Below are 18,733 nucleotides of genomic sequence, written 5' to 3' on the forward strand. Positions count from 1 at the left end.
TAGTGTAGAAAGTACTGAACGCTAGTGGACAGGTACAAAAAATAATTTAAAAGATGAATGGAATGTGAGCCTTTATCTCAAGTGGGCTGGAATACAAAGGGGAGGAAGTGATGTTCCAGCTGTGCAGAGCTCTGGTCAGACCCCATCTGGAGACTGGGTTCAGGTCTGGGCACCGCACCTCAGGAAGGATATATTGGCCTTGGAGGGGGTGCAGCGCAGATTCACCAGAATGATACCAGGGCTAAAAGGGTTAAATTATAAGGACAGATTGCATAGACTAGGCTTGTATTCACTTGAGTTGAGAAGATTAAGGGACGTTTAAAATGTTTAAAGGATGTGATAGGGTAGATAGAGAGAAACTATTTCCTCTGGTCGGGAACTTCCAGAACAAGGGGGAATAATCTTAAAATTAGAGCTCAGTCGTTCCGCGGTGATGTTAGGAAGCATTTCTTCACACAAAGGGTAGTGGAAATCTGGAACTCTCTCCCCTAAAAAGCTGTTGAGGCAGGGGGCCAATAGAAAATTTCAAAACTGAGATTGATAAGATTATTGTTGGGTAAGGGTATTAAGGGTTACGGAACCAAAGTGGGTAGATGGAATTATGATACAGATTAGCCATGATCTTACTGAATGGTGGAACAGGCTGGAGGGGCCGAATGGCCTCCCCCTGTTCCTATGTTCATATGTCCATAACTGGACACAATACTCGAGGGGGGTCTGACCAGAACTGGACACAGTACTCAAGGTTGGTCTGACCAGAACTGGACACAGTACTCGAGGTTGGTCTGACCAGAACTGGACATAGTACTTGAGGTGGGACTGACCAGAACTGGACATCGTATTCGAGGTGGGTCTGACCAGAAACGGACGCAGTATTTGAGGTGAGCTTGACCAGAACTGGACACAATACTGAAGGTGGGTCTGACCAGAACTGGACGCAGTACTTGAGGTGAGTTTGACCAGAACTGGACACAATACTCAAGGTGGGTCTGACCAGAACTGGACAGAGTACTCGAGTGGGTCTGACCAGAACTGGACACAGTACTGGAGTGGGTCTGACCAGAGCCCTGTACAGTTTGACCATGACTTCCTCTGACTGTATTCTCCTGCTTTTGATTTGTTGTCCAACATTCTTTTGTCTTTGTTGGTTTCCAGCTCTGTGTTGGTCGGACATGTTTCCTGTCGAGTTTACTGAGACTTGTAGCCTCTGCTGCTTTGCTTTTTCTCATCTCTCTTTAACCACTGATGAACATTTTAACTTTTTCTGTATATTTTTCTATTCCTCCCAGAGAGCTCCTTCCCTTTCCTCTTCTGCGGGATTTGTCAAGGTTATTGTTCCTCTTTATATCAGTTTTAAATCATTTGTTAAACCGTTTAGGGTCTGGTCTGAGCTGATTAGTTTTCGGTTTGTGTTTGTTGAGCCCAGCTTGCTGTATTCTGGCTCCAGATTGTAAAATTGCAATCTTGTTTTTCTGATTTTGTTTCTGAGCTGCTACTGCAGGCCTGAAAGGGTTAATCTTCACCCAAAGTGAGTCAAGAAACCACTCCCTGCACTGAGTGTTTATGAGAATTTCACTTCCTGCTCTGGTTCCTCTCTCTCTCTGTGCTGTGTGAAAACTCTTTCAGGTGCTGCAGGAATGGAGCCCGGAGCTTTCGAGGATGAATTAACCTGTGCTGTGTGTCTCCAGGTGTACCAGGACCCTGTGATATTACCCTGTCTGCACAGTTTCTGTTTGAAATGTATTGAGGGAGTTTGGGCCCAGACAGCAGGCCCAGGAGGGTTTGAGTGCCCTCAGTGTCGCCGGAAATTCAACCCCAGGCCCAGTCTGGAGAGAAACTTCACGCTGTGTAATATTGTGGAGAAATACAATCGCTCACAGCCTCCTGCTGATTCAGGCCGTGTCATGTGTGATTGCTGTGAAGAAAATCCAACCCCGGCTGTGAAGACGTGTCTGAAATGTGAAGCTTCCTTTTGCTCCCTTCATTTAAAACCACATTTAATGAAAGTGACCTACAAAGATCACACCCTAATCGAGCCTACGGCTGATCTTACAGAGAGACAGTGCCTTGACCATAAGAAGGTCTTTGAATTCTACTGTAAAGATGATGCAGAGTGTGTATGTGTTTCCTGTACAATAACAGGGAAACATAAATCCCACACACTGCTGAGCCTCGATCAGGCACAAGCTGCAATAAAGGTGAGTGACACAATTCCTGATATTAAATACAGTGAGGGAGAGTTTTCCTTTTAATAACGAACATTAATTTGAACTGATTGCAGACAGTGCTGATTTAGCCCAGTGTTTTCTTTCTGCCCTGGGTCTGGGTTTACTGCTGTTTGTTTTTTGTCAGTCAGATGCTCCCTCCCCTTTCTCTTACAGTCTGTCTGAGAGAACAGGGTGGGCACTGGGAGGGGTGTGAGAGTGACCCAGGGTGACTGCCCCTCACCCACACTCAGCCCCTCCTGGTGAGGGCATTGTGGAGCTCAGTAATTCACTGTGTGGGCACCTGTGAGAACTGGCACTCCATGGCATAGGGCTGTAGAGCAGAGCATGTTGTCGCCCTGTGTAACACTGGGGTATTCTCCATCTGACCATCAGGGAGAGGACCATCACTGGTGGGGGGAGTGAGGGACACCCACGGGGAGTGACTCAGGGGCTGGGGGGAGAAACTGTTTCTCACGACAAGAGGGAATTGGTGTTTGAGAAATGCTGGTGTGACTGAGTCTGTCTCCCTTTCCCCTCGGCTGATTCCTGGAAATGGAGGAGCTGAGTCCGTGTGAAAATGCAGCACACGGTGTGTCAGTGTGAAAAGAAGCCGGTGTGTGTGGTCACTCAGTTTATACAGGGCAGGGAGCACCTCTTTACTGAGAGCCACAGAAGGGAATATTTCTGCTCAGGGCCCAGACACTGAGAATCCCCCAAACCACTTTCTATCCACACCCAGTGGGGTCACTCCTGGAACGGAATCATTTCCCCTTCAAATCCCAGTTTGAATCCCTTTTGAAAACTTTCCAATTGCCTTTACAGGAAGAATTGGAGAGAGAAATCGAGAGGCTTCGGGGAGTCCAGCAGAATTGTTCCAGCAAACAGCGAGACTTGGAGAGATCAGAAGCTGAAATAAAGGTAGGGAAAAGTGGGACTGGATTTACTCTGGAATCTGCAACTAATTCAGGAAAAACTCTGGGAAATTCCTCCCCAGCTCCCTTTTAAAGGGTGGGAGTGACTCCAAACCCCCCACGTGTTCAGGGAGTCTGTTCCAGAGATCAAGGACTCTGGCGTCTAACCTAACTCTGTGCCTATGGATTTTATACACAGACCCTCTGGTCCTACCATCCCGATCCATCTCAATACCTCACCCAACCAGTGAGTCAATAATCCCTCCATCATTTTAAAAACCTCAATCATGTCCCTCTCGGCCTTTCTCTAAATGACCCTCCCTCTTGGAGCCGATCCTCAGAATTAAATCCATCAGACTACGTGTCATTCTGGCCACCGTCCTCTCCAGAGTCTTGATCTCCTTCACCAGGTGTGGGCACCAAAACTGGACCCATCACTCCAGGCGTGGATGGACCAGGTGGCAGTGCCATACACAGTCTAAATACAGTGCTCTTTCTTTTAAACTCAAGGCTCAAGGCAACACTTGTTAAACTCTGATTTCTCTCCCAGTAGACACCCCCCATTGCTTGTTTATCTTTAACGGGTGATCGAGTAATGATCGAAACAAACTGTCCCGTCCCTGGAAAGTGCCATGTGCTCAGGGTAAGAGCTGTGTGGAAGGGCCGTTTGTAATGAGAGTTGGTTTGGGTTTCAGACACGAATCAATGAGCTGAAAGGAAAGCTATCGAAGAGCTACTCTGACTGGAGGAGACAGCTGGAAGAAGATGAAGAATACGCACTGAAACTGATCGATGAGGAGGGGCTCCGAGCTCTCTCACAGATTAGAAGCTGTTCTGAAGCATTAAACAAGAGGATGGAACAGATGACATTAATAGATGGAGAATACCAGAGTCTGCTACAGAGGGACCCTCTCTCCTTTATTCAGGTACATCTTCAATATAAACAGGGTCATGTCTGGGGAATGGGGCGTTTCTGTGAGGCTGGTGTGAGGGCTGAATTGTTTAAAGATTGTTGGTGGGGCCCAGCAATGGTGCTGCCCCCTCAGCCCTGCCCGAGGAGTGTTGGTGCTGCCCCCTCAGCCCTGCCCGAGGAGTGTTGGTGCTGCCCCCTCAGCCCTGCCCGAGGAGTGTTGGTGCTGCCCCCTCAGCCCTGCCCGAGGAGTGTTGGTGCTGCCCCCTCAGCCCTGCCCGAGGAGTGTTGGTGCTGCCCCCTCAGCCCTGCCCGAGGAGTGTTGGTGCTGCCCCCTCAGCCCTGCCCCAGGAGTGTTGGTGCTGCCCCCTCAGCCCTGCCCGAGGAGTGTTGGAGCTGCCCCCTCAGCCCTGCCCGAGGAGTGTTGGAGCTGCCCCCTCAGCCCTGCCCCAGGAGTGTTGGAGCTGCCCCCTCAGCCCTGCCCCAGGAGTGTTGGTGCTGCCCCCTCAGCCCTGCCCCAGGAGTGTTGGTGCTGCCCCCTCAGCCCTGCCCCAGGAGTGTTGGTGCTGCCCCCTCAGCCCTGCCCCAGGAGTGTTGGTGCTGCCCCCTCAGCCCTGCCCCAGGAGTGTTGGTGCTGCCCCCTCAGCCCTGCCCCAGGAGTGTTGGTGCTGCCCCCTCAGCCCTGCCCCAGGAGTGTTGGTGCTGCCCCCTCAGCCCTGCCCCAGGAGTGTTGGTGCTGCCCCCTCAGCCCTGCCCCAGGAGTGTTGGTGCTGCCCCCTCAGCCCTGCCCCAGGAGTGTTGGTGCTGCCCCCTCAGCCCTGCCCCAGGAGTGTTGGTGCTGCCCCCTCAGCCCTGCCCCAGGAGTGTTGGTGCTGGCCCAGGATGGAGTGCAGTGAAATGTTGGATTATTCCCCATTCCTGTGACTGGCCCCACCTACTGTTATACACTGAACTCTTTACTCTCAATCCCAAATTCACGGTTTGGTTTCATTGGGTGTTGATTTGTTTGTTGTTTTAACAATCGAATCGTGATAATGGGGGAGTTCAATTATCCGAATATAGACTGGGGAGAAAACAGAGTAAAGGGCAAAGAGGGGGAGGAATTCCCCAAATGTGTTCAGGAGAACTTTCTTCAATATGTTTCCAGCCCAACGAAGAAGGAAGCAGTGCTGGATCTAGTTCTAGGGAATGAAGTGGGGCAAGTGGAGCATGTTTCAGTGGGGGAGCATTTGGGAAACAGTGATCAGAATATAATTGGTTTAGAAAGTAATGGAAGAGGACAAGAAACAATCAAATGTGAAAATACTCAACTGGAGGAGGGCTAATTTCTGTGAGTTGAAAAGGGATCTGGCCCAGGTGGATTGGAAACAAAGATTGGCAGGTAAAACAGTAAATGAGGAATGAGAGGCCTTCAAAGAGGAGATAGTTCGGGTACAGACTGGACACATTCCTGTGAGGGGGAAAGGAAGGGCATCCAAAGCTAGAGCTCCTTGGATGATTGAAGAAATAGAGATTAAAATGAAACAGAAAAAGGAGGCTTATGATAAATGTCAGGTTCATAATAGACAGTAATCACAGTAGAGAATCAAACAGAATACAGAGAGTGCAGAGAAAATCTGAAAAAAGGAAATGAAAGGGGCAAAGATAATGTATGAGGAAAGATTAGCGGGTAACATCAAGTCTTTTAGAAACTTACAAAGTGTAACAGGGTAGTTAAAGGAAAGGTGGGGCCGATGAAGGACGATAAAACTCCACAGGAAAAGTGATCCAACCGCGGCTATCTCGAGAAGTTAAGGTTGTTTCCCCTGGCTGGAGAGTCTCGAACTAGAGGGCATAGTGTCAGGATAAGGAGAAATTAGCCTCTTTAGTAGCGAGATGAGGAAAAAAATCTTCATTCAGAGGGTTGTGAATCTTTGGAATTCTCTAACCCTGAGGGCTGTGGATGCTGAGTCATTGAGTATATTGAAGACTGAGATTGATAGATTTTTGGACTCTAACGGAATGAAGGGATATGGGGATCGGGCGGGAAGTGAAGTTGAGGTCGAAGATCAGCCATGATCTGATTGAATGGTGGAGCAGGTTCGAGGGGCCGAATGGCCTACTCCTGCTCCTATTTCTTATGTTCTTAAAAAGAAAACCTTCTTGTGGAGGCAAAGGGCATGACTGAGGTACTAAATGAATACTTTGCATTGGTCTTCAGTAAAGAAGAGGATGCTGCCAATCTTCCAGTAAAGGAGGAGGGAGTAGAGAAACTGGAGAGGATTAAAATAGATAAAGAGGAAGTACTAAAAGGGTTGGCAGCGCTCAAAGTGGAAAAGTCACCTGGTCCGGGTGGGATGCATCCTCGGTTGCTGAGGAAAGTAAGGATGGAAATAGTGGAGGCTCTGGCCACAATATTTCAATCCTCCTTGGATATGGGAATGTTGCCAGAGGACTGGAGGATTGCAAATGTTACACCTCTGTTCAAAAAAGGGGAGAGGGATAAACCCGGCAACTACAGGCCAGTCAGCCTAACGTCGATGGTGGGGAAATTTCTAGAGACAATAATCCGAGACATTCAGTTATTCTGAGCCTTTGGAACTCTCTTCCGCAAACGGCAATTGATACTAGCTCAATTGCTCAATTTAAATCTGAGATAGATAGTTTTTTGGCAACCAAAGGTATTAAGGGATATGGGCCAAAGAAAGGTATATGGAGTTAGATCACAGATCAGCCATGATCTTATAAAAAGCCGGAGCAGGCACAAGGGGCTGAATGGCCTACTCCTGTGCCTATGTTCCTTTGTAAAATTAATTATCACTTGGAAGAAAATGGGATAATAAACAACAGACAACACAGATTTATTAAAGGCAAATCGTGTCTGAATAACTTGACTGAATTCTTTGATGAAAACTTGTTAGCAAAATTGAAGCCCATGGGATTAAAGGGACAGTGGCAGCGTGGACACGAGATATGCTAAGTGACAGAAAGCAGAGAGTAGTGGTGAACGGTTGTTTTTCAGACTGGAGGGAAGTTTACAGTGGTGTTCCCCAGGGGTCAGTATTAGGACCACTGCGCTTTTTGATATGTATTAATGACCTGGACTTGGTTATTAAGGGCATAATTTCAAAGTTTGCAGATGACACGAAACTTGGAAATGTAGTAAACAATGTGGAGGATAGTAACAGACTTCAGGAGGACATAAACAGACTGGTGAAATGGGCAGATGCAATTTAACGCAGAGAAGTGTGAAGTGATGCATTTTGGTAGGAAGAATCAGGAGAGGCAAAATAAACTAAATGGTACAATTTTAAAGAGGGTGCAGGAACTGAGAGACCTGAGGGTGTACGTACACAAATCTTTGAAGGTGGCAGGACACATTGAGAAGGCTGTTAAAAAAAGCACACAGGATCCTTGGCTTTGTAAACAGAGGCATAGATTACAAAAGCAAGGAAGTTATTCTGAGCCTTTATAAATGACTGGTTCGGCCCCAGCTGGAGTACTGTGTCCAATTCTGGGCACCACATTTTGGGAAAGATATCACGGCCTCAGAGAGGGTGCAGAGGAGATTTACTAGAATGGTATCAGGATGTGCGACTTCAGTTACATGAAGAGACTGGAGAAGCTGGGGTTGTTCTCTTTAGAGCAGAAAAGGTCAAGGAGACATTTAATAGAAGTGTTCAAAATCATGAAGGGTTTTGATAGAGTAAATAAGGAGAAACTGTTTCCACTGGCAGGAGGGTCGGTAACCAGAGGACACAGATTTAAGGTAATTGGCAAAAGAACCAGAGGGGAGATGAGGAGAATTTTTTTACACAGCAAGTTGTTCTGATCTGGAATGCGCTGCCTGAAAGGGCGGTGGAAGCAGATTCAAAACTAACTTTCAAAAGGGAATTGAATAAATACTTGAAAGGGAAAAATTTGTCGGGCTATGGGGAAAGGGCAGGGGAGTAGGACTAATTGAATAGCTCTTTCAAAGAGCCAGCACAGACATGATGGGATGAATGGCCTCCTTCCCTGCTGTATCATACCATGATTCTACGATTTTAATAATGGAGAGATTTAATGAGGGTTAAGTGGTTGATATTGTGTATATGGACTTCCAGACGGCATACGATTAAGTCCCACATAATAGACTTATTAGCAAAATTAAAGCCCATGAGATTAAAGGGACAGTGGCAGCATGGTTACAAAATTGACTGAAGGACAGAAAGCAGAGAGTAATGGTGAACAGTTGTTTTTCAGATTGGAGGGAAGTATACAGTGGTGTTCCCCAGGGGTCAGTATTAGGACCACTGATCTTTTTGATATATATTAATGACCTGGACTTGGGTATATGGAACATAATTTCAATGTTTGCGGATGACGCAAAATTTGGAAATGTAGTAAACAGCAAGGAGGATAGTAACAGACTTCAGGAGGACATGGACAGACTGGTGAAATGGGCGGACACAAGGCAGATGAAATTTGACGCAGAGAAGTGTGAAGTGATAAATTTTGGTAGGAAGAATGAGAGGCAATATAAACTAAATGGTACAATTTTAAAGGGGGTCCAGGAACAGAGAGACCTGAGGGATCATGTACAGAAATCTTTGAAGGTGATCAGGACAATTTGATCAAGCTGTTACAAAAGCATACGAGATCCTTGGCTTTATAAATAGGGGCATGGAGTACAAAAGCAAGGAAGTTATTCTAAACCTTTATAAATCAATGGTTAGGCCTCAGCTGGAGTATTGTGTCCAATTCTGGGCACCGCTCTTTAGGAAGGATGTGAACGCCTTTGAGAGGGTGCAGAGCAGATTTACTAGAATGGTGCCAGGGATGAGGGGCTTCAGTTACGTGGAGACCCTAAAGAAGCTGGGGTTGTTCTCCTTAAAGCAGAAGATTAAGGGGAGATTTTATGGAGGTTTCAAAATCATGAAGGGTTTTGATCGAGTAAATAAGGAGAAACCAATTGGATAGCTCTTTCAAAGAGCCGGCACAGGCACAATGGGCCGAATGGCCTCCTCCTTTGCTGTATGATTCTATGATTCTATTGACTGATTTGATCTCCTCTCTTTATTCACAGAACTCGAAGCAGCTCCTTTCCAGGTAAGTTCCTCTCAGTCATACAGTACCTGCTGCTGATAGGGAACCTTCACCTATATCTGGGAGAAGAGTGAAAGTAGAATCACCGCTTGGAAACCTCCCCAGATCAGGATAAAGATAAGGGCTCCAGTACAGAGAAACTGGACTGAACACAGACGGCTTTGAAAATCACAAACTGAGCTGAAGTGGCAGCAAACCAGGATCCCACTGCTCGTGTGGAGATCAGTGTGAATGCAGGGAGACTGCAAATCCCGGGATTCTGCCATTCTCAGGATGGGTTGCTGCGGGGTGTCAGTACGAGCATTAGAAGGGGTGCAGGTTGTTGCACTGATCACTCGTTACCCTTTGGTTTTCCGATCTGAAATGTCCCCACTGATAAAAACATTCTCTCCTCTTTCATTACAGAGTGACTGAGACTCAGAGAGTCACAGACCCAGATGTTCCAGCGCTCACCCTGAACCTGTCCAAAATATCTCAACTTACCCAGAAGAGGCTGAATGGATCGGAAAAGTACCACTCAGACATATTGGGAATGATAAGGAAAAACGTGCAGCTTTTCTCCAATTCTGGGCACCACACTTTAGGAGAGATGTCGAGGTTAAGAATTTCAAGAGGTGAGGAGGGACTTAGATTAAAGCTCTCAGGTTAGAGATGATTGCTGTTGGCTGGGCTTGTCTGAGACATGAAGAAACTGTTATTGAATCATATAAATAAGATTTCCAAGGGGATTACGATCAATATACTGATTGGACTGAAAGAGGAGGAAGGTGGTGTGTCCTGAGGACATCTGAATGGAAAAGTGGGGAAGTTTTGTTAAACTTGTATTAAACTTTGGTTAGGCCACACTTGGAGCACTGTGCACAGTTCTGGTCTCCATATACCTTGCTTTGACCACACTTGGAGAATTGTGCACAGTTCTGGACTCCATATTATAAAAAGGATATAGAGGCACTGGAGAGGGTGCAACAAAGATGATGCTGGAACTTAGAGGTTATACCTATCAGGAAAGATTGAACAGACTGGGGCTCTTTGATCTCGAAAAGAGAAGTCTGAGGGTGACCTGATAGAGGTCTTTAAGATAATGAAGGGCTTTGACAGGGTCGACATTGTGGAGATGTTTCTACTTGTGGGGGAGACCAAAACTAGGGGTCATAAATATGGTGACCATCAAACTACCGGATTGTTGTAAAAAAAAACATCTGTTTCACTAATGTCCTTTAGGGAAGGAAACCTGCCGTCCTTACCCGGTCTGGGCCTTTATGTGACTCCAGAACCACAGCAAGGTGGTTGATTCTTAATCGCCCTCTTAAATGGCCTAGCAAGCCACTGAGTTGTACAATTCCGCTACAAAAAGTCATAATAAGAATAAAACCGGACGGACCACGAGGCACTGGACACGACAAAGGCAAAGGCAAACCAAGCCCAGTCGACCCTGCAAAGTCCTCCTCACCAACATCTGGGAATTTGTGCCAAAATTGGGAGTGCTGTCCCACAGATTAGTCAAGCAACAGCCTGACATAGCCATACTCACAGAATCAAACCTTTCAGCCAACGTCCAAGACTTCTCCATCACCATCCCTGGGTATGTTCACTTGTGCTTCAGAACTAGCCGTGCCTCTAGCCAAGCTGTTCCAGTACAGGTACAACACTGGCATCTAGCCGACAATGTGGAACATAGCCCAGGTATGTCCTGTCCACAAAAAGCAGGACAAATCCAATCCGGCCAATTACCGCCCCATCAGTCTACTCTCAATCATCAGCAAAGTGATGGAAGGTGTCGTCGACAGTGCAATCAAACAGCACTTACTCACCAATAACCTGCTCACCGATGCTCAGTTTGGGTTCCGCCAGGACCACTCGGCTCCAGACCTCATTACAGCCCTGGTCCATACATGAACAAAAGAGCTGAATTCCAGAGGTGAGATGAGAGTAACTGCCCTTGACATCAAGGCAGCATTTGACCAAGTGTGGCATCAAGGAGCCCCAGTAAAATTGAAGTCAATGGGAATTAGGAGGAAAACTCTCCAGTGGTTGGAGTCATACCTGGCACAAAGGAAGATGGTAGTAGTTGTTGGAGGCTAATCATCTCAGGCCCAGGATATCGCTGCAGGAGTTCCTCAGGGCAGTGTCCTCGGCCCAACCATCTTCAGCTGCTTCATCAATGAACTTCCCTCTATCATAAGGTCAGAAATGGAGATGTTCAGGGCCAGTATTTATTGCCCATCCCTAATTGCCCTTGAGAAGATGGTGGTGAGCCGCCTTCTTGAACCGCTGCAGTCCGTGTGATGAAAGTTCTCCCACACTGCTGTTCGGAAGGGAGTTCCAGGATTTTGACCCAGCGACGATGAAGGAACGGCGATATATTTCCAATTTGGGATGGTGTGTGACTTGGAGGGGAATGTGCAGGTGGTGGTGTTCCCATGTGCCTGCTGCTCTTGTCCTTCTAGGTGGTAGAGGTCGCGGGTTTGGGAGGTGCTGCCGAAGAAGCCTTGGCGAGTTGCTGCAGTGCATCCTGTGGATGATTGCACAATGTTCAGTTCCATTCACAACCCCTCAGATAATGAAGCAGTCCGTGCCCACATGCAGCAAGATCTGGACAATATCCAGGCTTGGTCTGATAAGTGGCAAGTAACATTCGCGTCAGACAAGTGCCAGGCAATGACCATCTCGAACAAGAGAGAGTCTAACCACCTCCCCTTGACATTCAACGGCATTACCATCGCCAAATCACTACCATCAACATCCTGGGGGTCACCATTGACCAGAAACTTAACTGGACCAGCCACATAAATACTTTCGCGACAAGAGCAGGTCAGAGGCTGGGTATTCTGCGGCAAGTGACTCACCTCCTGACTCCCCAAAGCCTTTCCACCATCTTCAAGGCACAAGTTAGGAGTGTGATGGAATACTCTCCACTTGCCTGGATGAGTGCAGCTCCATCAACACTCAAGAAGCTCAACACCATCCAGGACAAAGCAGCCTGCTTGATTGGCACCCCATCCACCACCCTAAACATTCACTCTCTTCACCTGCAGTGTGTACCATCCACAGGATGCACTGCAGCAACTCGCCAAGGTTTCTTCGACAGCACCTCCCAAACCCGCAACCTCTACCACCTAGAAGGACAAGAGCAGCAGGCACAAGGGAACAACACCACCTGCACATTCCCCTCCAAGTCACACACCATCCCGAATTGGAAATATATCGCCGTTCCTTCATCGTCGCTGGGTCAAAATCCTGGAACTCCCTTCCCAACAGCACTGTGGGAGAACCTTCACCACACGGGCTGCCACAGTTCAAGAAGTCAGCTCACCACCACCTTCTCAAGGGCAATTAGGGATGGGCAATAAATGTTGGCCTTGCCAGCATCTCCGACATCCCATGAATGAATAAAAAAATAAGGAGGGAGAGCCCAGGGCACACTCCTGTATTCAGGATGGAACAGTAACAGGAGGGAGAGAGCCCAGGGCACACTCCTGTATTCACGATGGAACAGTAACAGGAGGGACAGAGCCCAGGACTCACTCCTGTGAGCTGTGTGTTCCCAGTACAGCTAGTGCTGAGATTGTGGGGCTGTAACTGTGAGTCTGTGGGATGTGTGATGTGCCGGTGAATCCCCTCCATTGTGTCTGGGAGAACGTGTGCACAGTGCCAGGGGCTTGTGTGATTAAACTGACTGCTACTGTGTGTCTCCACTGCAGTGTTTGCACTGAGTGCACAGCACTGGGACCCACACACTGCTATTTAACAGGGATTCTGATCAAAGGCCATTTATTGAACAGGGGATGAACACAGTCTAAGAGGTAATATGGGGCTGACAGTGTCTGGGAAATACTGACACTCCCACCCTGCAGCTGTCAATCATTGATGGGAGTGGAATAACCCTGTCTGACCAATCTCTTCTCTCCTCTCTAGGGCAAAGGTCAGCGATGAGCCTGGATCCAAAGACAGCAAACTGGAACTTGGTTCTGTCGGATGATCTGAGATCAGTAACACGGACTGAACAGAAACAGCCCTACCCACCTCACCCAGAGAGGTTTAAAGACTGGCCCCAAGTCCTCTGCTCCCAGAGTTTCTCCTCAGGATCCCATTCCTGGGATGTGGAGATTGATGGGAAAGACTGGAGAATAGGGATTGTGTGTGGGAGCGCAGAGAGAGGGGAGACAGTCTGGTCTCGGGAACAGCAGTAAATCCTGGTGTTTATGTTATGGTTTGTTTGGTGTTGATTATCTCAGTGCCGGTCACAATTCCCAGCCCACTCCCCTCCCACTGATCCCGTCTAAGAGCCGGATCCGAGTTCAGTTGGACTACGAGGCTGGGACTGTGTCATTTCACCGGGTCACTGACTCACTGACACATTTACACACATTTCAAACCACATTCACTGAACCCGTGTTTCCGGCATTTTATTGTGGAAAATCCCTAAAACTGTTAAATTAATCCTGGTATTGGTGACTTGATGATGTCACTTCCAGGTCTGCCCTTCTGATGTTGTCACTTCCAGGTTTCCCCCTCTGATGATGTCACTTCCAGGACTGCCCTTCCAATGATGTCACTTCCAGGACTGCCTCCTCTGAAGATGTCACTTCCAGGTGTGCAACTCTGATGATGTCACTTCCAGGTTTGCCCCTCTGATGATGTCACTTCCAGGTCTGCCCATCTGATGATGTCATTTCAGTCTGTCCTGCTGACGATGTCATTTCCAGGTTTGCCCTTCGGATGATGTCACTTCGGGATCTGATCCTCTATGATGTCACTTCCGCGTCTGACCCACTAGTGATGTCACTTGCAGGCCTGCAGGGCTAATGATGTCATTTCCAGTCTACCCTTATGATGATGTCACTCCCGCATCTGTCCCACTGACGATGACATTCCCGGGTCTGCCCCTCTGATGATGTCACACCTGGGTCTGCCCCTCTGATGATGTCAGGAGCTCAGTGCTTTGCTGCTTTTTGTGCTTTTCTTTGTAAGGGTCGGTCACTAAAGCTAAAAATAGCTGCTTTTGGTGAGTTTACTTGTAATTCGTAGCGTTCCAATTAATTGTCTCCTTCAGTTGTAGAATTTTACCACTTTATTTGCAGAATTATAATGGTATTAATGCAGTCGTGCATTAACCACAGTCGCGAATCATAATAGTGGCAGGCACAGCTGCATTAATCTCAGTAGTGAATCGCAGTGGCGGCAGGCACGATGGCATGTATCTGTCCGAAACTCAGTAAATGTATTGATTCATTGGACCAGACTGGGAACTTTTAATCTGTGTTTTATGGGGTGGTGATTTTTAGTTTATTGGAGAGTAAGGTTCCTCCAGGGCTTACAACCAACATGAAATGGGAATATTATGGGATGTTTAACTTAATTAGACACAAAGAAGTGACTGAGTGTGTGAGAAACAAACAGGAAAATTGCCCCACCAATTGGGGTCTACAATCAGCGTCCCAGGTGGTCATGGGAGATAATGGGACATTTTGTGACAACCAAAACCAAAGGGTCAGGAAAATGATGTGTGAGTGACCGGTGAGAAACAAAGATCACCTGGGAACAACCCCCAAAAGGCATCAATCAGGAATCAACACACAATCCAGTGAAAGTCAGGAAAGGGGAGTTAACAATCGTTAATTGATCGCTTTCTCTTGGAGACGGTTGTGTCCTTGCTTATACTGAACAGTCAGAAGAATATTTTATAACCTGGGCTCTACCCGAGACATCGGGACCATGCAGGGGGAGATAAGCAAAGACCTCCAGACACCCCCCGATCTGTTGATCAGATGGCCTGAAAGCACAGGCTTGTATTTGATGTCACGTTCGGTGTGATTTTGGGAAACTGCTGTGTGTGTAAATGTGATATTTTGCACGTGAGGCAACTCGTCTGTGGAACGCATGATGGAGATGCCCTGAAGGACGGGTCTCAGACATGCTCAGTCCCGTTGACAACAACACTACATGAAATGGTTAATGTGCTCAGGAGAGTGAGGACAGATACTGGATCACTACTGATTTACACTTGGTAATCAAGGCACTGACACATGCTCCATAGAGAAACCGACTAGTTAATGAAACAATCAGGACAGTGTTAAACACACTGGTCCCGATCAGAGGGATTGAAATTAAAGTAAAGACAGACATAGAATTTGGATTTCCAAAATTCAGGGTTGGTTCCTTTGAGTTAACGATGAAATTGGGAAACTGAGGGCCAGGGAGAAATAATACTGAGCCAGAATTATACACAAGATGGATAATGGTAAAAAGGAGAGCTGGAGGATCTTTTAAGTCCAAGATTTCTTGATAATATGGTAGTATTTGGGGGGAGCCGAGTTTCTGTAGTTTTCTGTACAATGTATTATGATTTTCTTTGACTGTATCATGATGTGTGATATTAACCAAATGAAACTTAGATTAGAAGAGCAAATGGCTGGAGATCGGTCTGTGATGCTCACAGGATGAGGACCTGAGATAAGGCCCCAGGATCACACAAAGGAGGGGGGGGAGGGACATTGTTGAAGATTAAGACTGAGAAGTAATGAGGGAAACCACTTTCTTAGATGACTTCTGCAGTTTAAAACCCCTAATATTGATAGACTGACAGTGCATTCAAAACAACATAATGCTGACATTGAAAAGGGGACCTCGACCCCTGGGGATCATGAATGGAGGGAGGTCGTCCATAATGTGGGACAGCATCCTTGGGTGAAAATCATGTCTCTGCTTTTTATTATTATACAGCTTGTTATGATTGTAACACTTTTCTTTCTCATTTGTCGTATTTGAAAGAACTTTTGTGTAAATGTCACGGTGATTAAACTTCTTGTAACAATGTTTAACCTGATCTGTGGTGAGTGCAATTCAGATTCAATGAATGGGTTAAAGTGAGTTGTTCGACCTCACACTCACTTGAGGGGCGACTGAAGGATTTTGGACTTTCAATACCAGTTATTAATTACCTGCTAAAGGAGCTGAGTTTGGTTAAAAGTATTAATTCAAGAAAGGAACGGTTAAACTGACTGTTCAAGGCAGCATGCTGGGAAGGTTGGCCAGATTAGAAAAGTCTCATTCAGCAGATTGTCTCGAAAGTTAAAGGTAAGACAGATGCAAGGCCTTGAAAGTCTGTGAGAAGCTGTTGTAAACATCAGATGCTGTAATATCGACTTGTTCAAACCATGGGAAAGAGAGAGAGCGAAAAGTAAGCGTGTTTTTGCCAGCAAGTGAGGGGGGAAGTGGCGGGGGGGCAGGGGAGGGAGAAGAGAGTGGGAGAGGGGGAGGGGATGCGGGGAGGGGAACGTGCGGCCTGTTCCCACACTGCCTGTGGGGCACTCTTTATTGTCCTTCCAAGTTTTGTGCCATCTGCAAATTTTGAAATTGTGCCCTGAACACCCAAGTCCAAATTCAAAAGAGGGGATTGTGAAGTTAGACCCGGGGGTCGATTCTCACTCCCCTCCCGGTCTGAGAATGGGGGTCAGTCGCCTCTCCCGCCCCGGTAACCCCGGCGATGGAGCCGGTGCCATTTTGATAGGCGCCTCCCGCCGGGTGTCCAAATCACCGCCTGTTTCAGACGATCAGCCCCTGTTAATATGGAAATCGGGGTAAATGGGCCCCCGATGGCCATTTTAGGCCGGAGCCTGCGCTGTGCTCACTCCGACCAGCTCCACGGGCGATGGAATCGAAGAGGCCCGGAAAAGGGAAGTGGCCAATTATGTTTGTGTGTCATGGAGGAGCAGTTGTAAACAATTTTACAACACCAAGTTATAGTCCAGCAATTTTATTTTAAATTCACAAGCTTTCGGAGATTTTCTCCTTCCTCAGGCAAATGTTTCAAGATCTCTTGAAGCCTACGCATTTATACATATTGAACAATAATAAATGGTGTTTACAGACTGCCCCTGCAACTGCCCGTTGCCAAGGCAATCACCGTGTTCAGACAGAGAGGTGTTACCTGCAGAACCTCCGAATACACATTCAATAAAAAAACAAACAGGGAAAAAAAACAGAGAAAAAAAAACACAGAGAGAGGCAGAAACATCCGGAAGGCAGAGAGAGCCAGCAAATGACCCATTATATTAAAAAACAGATAACATTTGTTCGCTGGTGGGGTAACGTGTAGCGTGACATGAACCCAAGATCCCGGTTGAGGCCGTCCTCATGGGTGCGGAACTTGGCTATCAATTTCTGCTCGACGATTTTGCGTTGTCGCTGGTGGGGTAACGTGTAGCGTGACATGAACCCAAGATCCCGGTTGAGGCCGTCCTCATGGGTGCGGAACTTGGGTGCGCCAATGTACCATGCCCCAGAGCATGGTACATTGGCGAGACCATGCAGACGCTGCGACAACGGATGAACGGACACCGCGCAACAATCGCCAAACAGGAGGGTTCCCTCCCAGTCGGGGAACACTTCAGCAGTCATGGACATTCATCCACCGACCTTCGGGTAAGCGTACTCCAAGGCGGCCTTCGAGACACACGACAACGCAAAATCGTCGAGCAGAAATTGATAGCCAAGTTCCGCACCCATGAGGACGGCCTCAACCGGGATCTTGGGTTCATGTCACGCTACACGTTACCCCACCAGCGAACAAATGTTATCTGTTTTTAATATAATGGGTCATTTGCTGGCTCTCTCTGCCTTCCGGATGTTTCTGCCTCTCTCTGTGTTTTTTTTTTCTCTGTTTTTTTTCCCTGTTTGTTTTTTTATTGAATGTGTATTCGGAGGTTCTGCAGGTAACACCTCTCTGTCTGAACACGGTGATTGCCTTGGCAACGGGCAGTTGCAGGGGCAGTCTGTAAACACCATTTATTATTGTTCAATATGTATAAATGCGTAGGCTTCAAGGAGATCTTGAAACATTTGCCTGAGGAAGGAGAAAATCTCCGAAAGCTTGTGAATTTAAAATAAAATTGCTGGACTATAACTTGGTGTTGTAAAATTGTTTACAATTGTCAACCCCAGTCCATCACCGGCATCTCCACATCATGGAGGAGCAGGAGGGACCCACAGAAATAATCTGGGCTGCTGCCTCCCCGGGACCCTCACCCTCCACGACCCAACCGCCAATATGGGAAGAGGAGCAGGGGAGTTCTCCCTGGTGACCTGGGGCCAATATTTATCCCTCAACTAACATCACGAAAAAACAGATTATCTGATCATTTATCACATTGCTGTTTGTGGGATCTTGCTGTGCATCAATGAGCTGCCTCATTCCCTCCATTCCAACAGTGACTACACTTCAAACCCACCTCATTGTGTGTAAAGCGCTTTGGGCCGTCCTGAGGCGGTGAAGAGTCAGTTCCTCAGTGTCTCTCCAATGGAGCCGTTACTCAGTGAGATCGCAGGCTGCTCTTGTTCCTCTTTGAGTTAAATTGTATTTGGGTCTATTTGATTGAGAGAGAGAGAGGGCCCAGACCGAGTGCTCACTGCTCCCCAAACCTTCCTTCCCAAAGGCTGCGATCAGGTGTTGAGTCACTGGGAGCCGGGCGGCGAGGATTTCAATGTCTGACCTGGACATCCAGCAGCTCTCAGACTGCGATTAATCGGCTGATGCAGAAACCCCGGGTCCCGGGGAATTCACTCGGTGACTCCGCCATTTTCCCTCCTTCAGATTCTCCGACTCTCATTTCCCGCTCAATCCGCCCCTCGCGCTCAAC

The 18,733-nt window shown here is 47.4% G+C and overlaps 1 protein-coding gene across 1 annotated transcript; it reads left to right on the forward strand.

Moving 5' to 3' along the window:
- The first annotated feature begins 1,554 nt into the window (after positions 1-1,554).
- On the forward strand, positions 1,555-15,916 carry LOC137311566 (E3 ubiquitin/ISG15 ligase TRIM25-like). The gene is made up of 6 exons (XM_067978697.1): positions 1,555-2,198; positions 3,030-3,125; positions 3,814-4,044; positions 9,076-9,098; positions 9,501-9,709; positions 13,011-15,916. Exons 1-6 carry the CDS (start codon positions 1,638-1,640, stop codon positions 13,283-13,285), a joined length of 1,395 nt encoding a protein of 464 aa, XP_067834798.1. The 5' UTR covers positions 1,555-1,637; the 3' UTR covers positions 13,286-15,916.
- Positions 15,917-18,733: the final 2,817 nt, after the last annotated feature.

Source organism: Heptranchias perlo, unplaced genomic scaffold (genome assembly GCF_035084215.1).
Source record: "Heptranchias perlo isolate sHepPer1 unplaced genomic scaffold, sHepPer1.hap1 HAP1_SCAFFOLD_359, whole genome shotgun sequence".
In the NCBI taxonomy this organism is placed as follows: domain Eukaryota; kingdom Metazoa; phylum Chordata; class Chondrichthyes; order Hexanchiformes; family Hexanchidae; genus Heptranchias; species Heptranchias perlo.